The sequence below is a fragment of the Ochotona curzoniae genome, unplaced genomic scaffold, assembly GCF_017591425.1.
Source record: "Ochotona curzoniae isolate NIBS_2020 unplaced genomic scaffold, NIBS_Ocur_1.0 scaffold_1852, whole genome shotgun sequence".
NCBI classification, from domain to species: Eukaryota; Metazoa; Chordata; class Mammalia; order Lagomorpha; family Ochotonidae; genus Ochotona; species Ochotona curzoniae.
The window spans coordinates 49,487,983-49,496,063 of record NW_024467087.1 but is presented as its reverse complement, the minus strand read 5'-3'; the positions used below and the strand labels follow the sequence as shown (position 1 = coordinate 49,496,063).

Genomic DNA, 8,081 nt, shown 5'->3' with positions numbered 1-8,081 from the left:
GCCTACATACCCCAAATTTCCAGAGTAGTTGAAAAATAACAGCCATTATCATTACCAGCTAAGATGCTATGTGATAGAGGGAGAAAAGAAAAAAAAAAGGATAAAACATTCCTTTTGAAAGTATTTTTCTTCTGTTCAAGCTCTAACATACATTGAAGGCTATCTAGAGTTTTCCAGTCTGCAAGTTAACTTTGGATAGATTCTTCAAAAGCAGAGCTCTCTTTTGTTTTACAGAGTACCAGCATATTGGTGCCATGATTTATGCGAAATGTGTTTTGGCCCTGAAGAGAGAGTTTCCTATAATTTGGTGTAACAATTGCTATGAAGCAGCTACCGTAAGTATTGTCATCATATCAACATTGATCCGTGATAGCCAAAAGAGGATTATGCTAATTTTCTATTGTTTGCTAGCACATTTAGTAATTTTTAAAAGTGTATTCATGAACAAAACAGTGTCTGAGTAAAAATTCCTAGTGTGGAATTTGAGTATCATTTTCAGGAAACAGATTTGGGAAAAATAACAAAAGAAGGTGGGTTAGTTTATATCTCATTCATATTGTTGCAGTATCTGAGGTGATCAATACTGGTATAATTGGGGCAAGTGTTTGGTACAGGATTTGAAACACTCCTTGAGATGCCGACAACACATATCTGAGTGACTAGTTTTAAACCCAGTTCCACTTCTCCTTTTTTTTTTTTAAATTATTTATTGAAAGATTTTACAGAGAAGGAGATAGAGAAAGTCTTCCATCTGCTGGCTCACTCCTTAAATGGTTGCAACAGCCATAGCTGAGCTCATCTGAAGCCAGGAGTTTCTGGTCTCTCATATGGATGCAGGGTTCCAAGGACTTGGGCCATCCTCCACTGCTTTCCCAGGCTACAAGCATAGAGATGAACAGGAAACAGAGCATCTGGGACACAAATGGGTGCCCATATAGGATGCTGGTGCCACAGGGCAGAGGATTACCTTACCATCAGCCATCCAGTTCTACTTCTGATCCACAATTCTGCTAATATACACCATGGGAGGAATCAAATGATGACTCAAGTGCCACATTGAAGGCCCAGCAGAAACTCCTGACTTTGGCAGGGCCCAAATCCGACCATTGTGACCATTTAGGAAATGAACCAGTGGAGGGAGGTTCTCTCTGTATTTTTCCCTCCCTGTCTGCAACTGCCTTTCAAATGGATAGAGTGAAGCTTTTTTAAAAATTGTTACTATTAAACTATATTTGGAAGAAAACCAAGTTAAACACAAGTTTAAAAGCCTTCTAAGAAATTTCAGACAGTGCCACCACTTTGAGAAATGATCTGAAAGGTCCACAAATAGTTAAATGGTTAGAGCATAATACAGTAATTCCACTTTGAAGACTCTGAAGCATGTAGCCAAGAGATGAAAATGTATTCATACAAAGACTTAAAACATGAGTGTGAATATTGACATCATTCTTAAGAGCAAAAACATAGAAACCACCCAAATGTCTATCAACTAACTACTGCCTGAATCAACAAAATGTGGTGTTGGAATATTACTCGTCCATAAAAGTGATGAAGTACTGACAAATGCCATAAAGTAGATGAAGTTTGAAAACATTGTGTTAAGTGAAAGAAGCCAGAATCAAAAGGCCACAAATTTGTATAATTTATGTGCTGCATCCAGAATAAGTAAAACAATTGAGATGGAAAGCAGATCAGTGGTTGCCAGACAGGACAATTGATGACACTTTGTTCAGATATTATTCGTTGAAAGTATAAAGTCCCTTCTGTCTTCCCCTTTGGCCACCAGGTTCCTTATTTTCGCCATGATTGCAGGCTGTCGGTTTTTAAATCTATCATAGAACTGGGTGTTTGAATGCATGTGGGAGAAATCTGGTGATGGGCATAGAGTAAATTAAAACGCAACAAAGCTCATTGTTCTTTCCAAAATTCAGCTTTTTTTTTTTCTTAAATAAATGACTCTATTTGTTGTAAGCCTTTTGTTAATTATCAGAATTCTGAAAGGAAAATCACTTCTTATGTTTTCTGTTTTCGCATTGCTCTTATGGTGACGAGAATGTTCAGGGTTACTTTCTCCATCATTTTTGCTGGTGTCCTGCCGGTTTTTTCCTGGGAGATAACAATTTCCTGGAATTAAACAGCAGGAATAGTTTTCAAACTGTGAATACACTGAAACAAAACAACAGAAAAAGCATGGAAGTGCACTGTCTAGAAGGGTGATTATAGTATTTGAGTATATTAATATGGCCTATTATTTTATTATTACATATTTGTGTACAGGAATATGGTAAGGTCAACATATGGAAGGGATAACTGGGCTGGAGAAGCCCATTTGGTACAGTCTGAATAACTTCAATGAGCTCTAGGATTTAGGGGCTGTCTCTAATAGTGTAATACCTGGCCTTAAGCCCAGTCAGGTGGGCTCTGGCCTGGAGGTAAGATCTCGTTAAGCAGGTGGGTGGGGGTTAGGAACTCTGGATCGGTGTATTTGCATTTGGAAATGTGTGCTGGAAGACTGAAGTATTCTGTGTGTTGAGGTAATGTGATTTCTTTGAACTGGAACTTTCTTTCAGATTGTTTCTATCAATCCAAACTTCCCATTCAGACGTGCTCAAAACATGTCTGATGAGTTCATCTATTTTCGGCCTATTGATGCGGACATTCGGGAAGAGGCCAGAAGACAAAAACAACAGAAATCAGCTAAGGCCTCCAGTCAACAAGCTCGTGAAGGTATCCTTCCAAGGGACCTGGGGATTATCAGAGAGGTGGTGATGCTTACCACCACCCCACTCACTAAGGAGTTAGAGTGCATTGCCCTTGTAAGACCAAAAACTTCAGGGCTTCTTCGCCTAGAGAAAATTCCAATTAAATCTTCAGGGGTCCTAGAATCTCTTCGCTTAGACGTTACAGGAATTGTCAGTCCAGATGAAAGGGGGAAAGGCACCGCAATACTTGTTGCTGGTGTGCCTGGAAAGGAGGAGCTAGATGATACAGAAATTCCAACTTTGAAATTCACTGGGTTTATACACCTGGAGGCTTTAATAAATAAATGTTCACCATCCTCAGAATACAGTAACCCAGGAACCCCAAGAAATCTGTGGCTGGAATCTCCCGAAAATGCAGAATCCCCAGGAAGTGATGACCTAGAAGTAGCAAGAAGCATGTATCCTCTTAGAGAAAGATCCATCTTCCGGCGTTCCTGGGCAGAGCTTTTAGAAGCACCACTGAACAGTGAAGGGCTCCACATTCTCCAAACCAATTCCACAGAAGAGGCCAGGGAGACTGGTCACCTTCATCTTCCAGCAGCAGAGAAAAGTCAAACAATCACTCCTCCCAGGGGTCGTCATCCCCAGGCTTTGGAAGGCCCTTTCCCATTGCTGCCCCAGCAGCCCAAGCTCCGGCGGCAGCGAAGTCAAAGTTTGCCAAGATACTATGATGCCAGCAGCCGAAACCGAAATACAACTGAGTTAACACTGAATCCAGAGGAGACACGCTTCTTTTTCCCAAGTGATCATAATTTGCTCAAAAGAGGTAAGAATTTTGAGCATGCTATACAACTTCAGTAAATGACATATAATTTTCCAGAGACGTTGACTCTCCTCGGTAACTTTTATTTTCCAAATAACTACCTGAAAATCTAATTCTTTCTATCCTATAAGGTTTTTTTTTTTTTTTCTGAGAGAATTCTGAGTACCCTGCAGTTTTAAGCCTTATATCTGGAGATGATAGCCTAACCATAAATTTGATAAATTCAATCAAACACCAGTTAAAATTCATGGAGAAATGAACCCTTAAAACATACACATTATAACTTCAGAAGTTTGAAGTATTACATATTTCTTTTTTTAGAAAATAACTTCAGTTAAGCAGATAATTTTGAGAGTATGACTAATTCTGACTCAGTCACAGATTGAGTAAACCACGGAATAGAAATAGTTATCCTCTTAACACTTCCATTATGTAGCAACTAAATAACAGTTGCTTGGATTACAAAATAAATGCAACAACGAGCAGAAACTCTGTTGGTTAAAAAATAACAAGTAACATTTCCCATTTTCTCCTGCATGTGAGCATTCTAGCAGCTACAAAGTATTAACTGACAAATGAACTGTCATTGTAGTCTATACTGCTGTTATAATATTAATATAATTCATTTCATAAAGTGTTTACAATACATATTAAACCCTAAATTGAACATTTCTATTAACTATAAAGTAAAATTTTAAGGTGTCTAAACATATGCAAAAATACCGCTATGTATACCTGAGTAATGTTAAGAAGTTTTGGTTCCAACTTATGTTAGAGGCCTGCCTCCAGAACTTCCTGGAGACAGTATTATAAACTGGAACTTTGTTGAAAAGTAGCCCCACCAGGCAACTGAATGTAGTTTCAGAGAAAAACGTGAAATTTCACCCCAGCTTTGTCTGGAAGTCATAATTTGACCATCGTGCAATTTGTCTGTCTTTCTATGCATATTTCTGGTTCTGGGAAGTTATTTATTAGTGAATGGCATTTGAGCATAATGCAGTTTGCTCAGATCATCATATAATCCATTAAAATGTTCACACAGTTTGTTCAATCCCAATCTCACATCCAAGATTTCTGCAAATTCCTGATTGCTCCCATTCTCATGGTTTCATGCTTCCACTGGATTCTCAACTGCATTGGTTTCTCATATTACAAAAGGAAAACAAAATGAATACTAAGCTTGTTTGTTCCTAACAAAGCCCTTGGATCACCTTCCACTGTAATTTCTCATGTGCTACTATCTTCCCACACAGCACTCCTCTCACCACAAACTTTTTCACCTCTATTCCCCTGTCTTTTCCCTACATCTCTATTTTGCTTTCCCTCCAAATCCTAGGCACTGTGTGGACCTGTTTAGTCAGAACTTTATTTTCTCTCTGTCCATCTTTTACATCTAAAACAGTGTTGGATGCTAGTTTGCTAAACCAAAGGCTTCATACTGTGGTGCTATTGTCATATGATTCTAAATTATCGAGGTTGATTGGATCAAAGTTGGGCATCTTTATCATTCATATTCAATTTCTTTTCTATACATAAATCAATCTTCTATCATTTAAAACCTATTTTTTGCTGTTTAATTTTAGAAAATGCAAAGCAGAAGAAGAGCATTGAAGAAGCTTGGCACAAGGGCATTTTGTCAGGTTCCAGCAAGCATCCTCCTGTCAATCCAAGCTTTGAGAATTCTTCTGCAAAGTGCAATAAGATTGGAATTAGCAGAGACAGAGTTGGACTTCGCAGTGGCAGTACTGGAATTTCCTGCAATACTATTGGTGTCCCAATGGTTAATGTTGGAATTCCTAAGGGAAATATTGGAGTTTCTGTGAATAATGTTGGGATCCCCACAGATTTTCCTGGAGTTCCTAGGGGCAATGGTGGAGTTCCTTTGGGTAATTCTCACGTCTTCAGAGGTAATGATGGAGTTACTAGGAGGAGTGGCAATGAATTTCCTGGGTATAATGTGGAAACTTTCAGAAACAGGGTTGGAACATCCAGACGCATTGTCTCCTCTCCACTTACTGAACTCTTAAAGATAGGTGAACACCAGTTATAAAAGATGGCACCTTACAAAGTAGATCTGCTCAGTAAGGAAACCTACTATGACACTTAACCATCAAATTGAAAATTCACCAAATCTGACAACTGAGAATAATCAATAAGACAAATGATTTCAGAATGAACAAATTGAATTAGACATATACTTCTTATGAGTATCGACAATCAGAATTTTGGTACAAGATAGGAGTTTAGGTATAAGTTGTTCTTAATCGTAGTTATCAATTGTTTATATGATTTGAGTTGAGAGTGAATCGTAGTGGAGTCAGATGCTTACTTGATCAAGTTGAACTTTCTACTTGAGAACGATTTATCTATCACTAAACAAAATATCAACTAAACTCCACATGATATTGCACATCTCATACTCACAATAACTTCAGGTCTTCTTGGATATTTTGATGGGAAAATAAAAGTAATTTCTTGGTTATTAATAGTCATATGCATAATTCCGACTGAATGTTCATGAAATGTGTTGACTGAAATTTAAGGAACCAGGAAATTTGGCAGAAGATTCTTGATTAGTGCTTCTCTGAGATATCCAGATAAGGCCATTGAAGAAAGCTTGCTTACAAGAGTATTTAAATATTTAAATTTATTTTTCCGACATGTATCTGACAAAATTGTAAATATTTACTGGAAGCCTTAAAAATACAAGGAGACAAACAACTGTAGAACTGTAAATAGCATATGTGGTTGTGATGTAAATAACATGGATAAGATTAACAGCACCACAGGATGCCTAAATATTGCATGTTAAAATATTTTTATTTTGAAATTACTTTTATTTTCCCAACTACCAAATTAGTTTGTCATAAAAAGATATAGGACAGAAGGGAAAACCATTGACATATTTTTAGTAAATTACTGACTAGAACACCATTATCAGAGGGACAAGGACCACTTTTGATTGGCCCAAGTGATCAGCACATTATTCAAACTACACAGCAACCGTTATCTATACAACTTGGTTTTCAACACATTTCTATCAACAGACTCTTTACAGTTTTAGTGGAAGATAATGAGATTAATTCTTAGGCTACATAGGAGAAACAATCTCATTAATTCCTATTCATACACTCTATACATTTTGTTCACAATTTTAGGGCATGTGGGCCACGAGTCAATTTGTACACTTGAATTTTCCAGTTTTCTGAATAATGGTAGTTGTTGTTTTTACGAAACTAAGGGCAATTTAAATTATAGGATACCACCTAACCCCTTAATGTGCATTGCCACACTGTGCAAGGGGTAGTAATCTGTGGTCTGAGGACAAAGTCCTGCCCACTCACAGGATCTGTTTGATCTTTGAGAAAAGAGGTTCTGAGGCTGGCTAGTCTCCCTCTGTACACTCTCTCTTTCTCCCCCTTGGTTCAGTGTGTACTTACTGAACCAGGGCACTGGCCTGAAAAGAAAAGAAAAGGTAGTGAGATTTCTTTTTCCTACTTCTTACCATCCCAGAAGATGGGACACCATTTCAAACTTGAGTAACCTGCATCTTTCATGGGGTGACAAAACCACAGAAGTTGTAGGATAAAAGCTGTCATATACTTCAGTTACTGTCAATGCCTGATGGGAAAAAAAAAAACCTGACAGTTCACCTTGGTGAACAGATAATCAACGCTATATGCTTTCCTGTCACACTGACTTTGTGAAATATATCTGTTACATTCTAACTTTCAAAAGGAACCACCTTGTGTGCACAAAAACCAAACACAAGGTGGAAACTGAAAGATGACTTACTTAGAACTAACAAGTGAAAAGAAAGATGATAATCAAAATTAGGATTAGTTATACATAATACTGGTGTGCAAATGGAGATGGTCACTTCAACACCACCACCAATGATAAAACCCTGCTCTGTGAGTTTAATTCCTCGTGCTTTGTCATGCGTATATATTTGGAAATTGTGTTTAGTGGCTTTAAATTTAAACATAAAAACTGTATGTAAAATGGCCAGCTGCTTTTTCTTTGTAAAATTTTAAGAAATTGAATGAAATTATTTAAAAAAAATAAAATAGGAAGATAGCTTAAGGTGATTCTCGATTTCATAAACAACTTTTGCTTATAACATTGGTTTTATTCTGCTAAATTTTGTCAATTCAAAACAGCAATGCAAAGGATTCAGTGACTGGTAATTATCTTCAAAGACTGTGTCATGTTTTCTTAAAGTTTTTGTTTCAGGGAAATTATCTAGTATCCCTCAATAGTCATCATAATTTTACAGAAGAAAGAATAAATATCATGGAATATAGTGAATAAAAACTTCATCACAATTTCACATAAATTGAATCTGATGTTTTTGTTAAAAATGTCCAAGGATAGTATTGAAGAAAAATTGTAGGTCCTTTCTAATGTTCTTGCTCTTACCAAATAAAAATAGGTTTAAGTTACTTGCTAAATTCTATGATGTCATAAGACAGGAGAAAAGACTGAAATTTTTCCACATAATCTATTGAAGAAAGTACAGCAGATCAGAAAATGAGTAGTTCCTACTTAACTAT

The 8,081-nt window shown here is 37.0% G+C and overlaps 1 protein-coding gene across 1 annotated transcript; it reads left to right on the top strand.

The window, feature by feature from the left end:
* The first annotated feature begins 2,615 nt into the window (after nucleotides 1–2,615).
* On the top strand, nucleotides 2,616–5,575 carry LOC121169126. Its single transcript, XM_040999583.1, has 2 exons — nucleotides 2,616–3,528; nucleotides 5,109–5,575. The coding sequence occupies exons 1-2, from the start codon at nucleotides 2,616–2,618 to the stop codon at nucleotides 5,573–5,575; spliced, it is 1,380 nt and encodes a 459-aa protein (XP_040855517.1).
* The last annotated feature ends 2,506 nt before the right edge of the window (nucleotides 5,576–8,081 follow it).

Excerpts from the sequence above, each read along its gene's own strand:
- LOC121169126 (XM_040999583.1), top strand. The coding sequence starts at position 2,616 with ATGTCTGATGAGTTCATCTATTTTCGGCCTATTGATGCGGACATTCGG. Across the intron at positions 3,529-5,108 it reads TCATAATTTGCTCAAAAGAG|AAAATGCAAAGCAGAAGAAG; the intron begins GTAAGAATTTTG and ends GTTTAATTTTAG.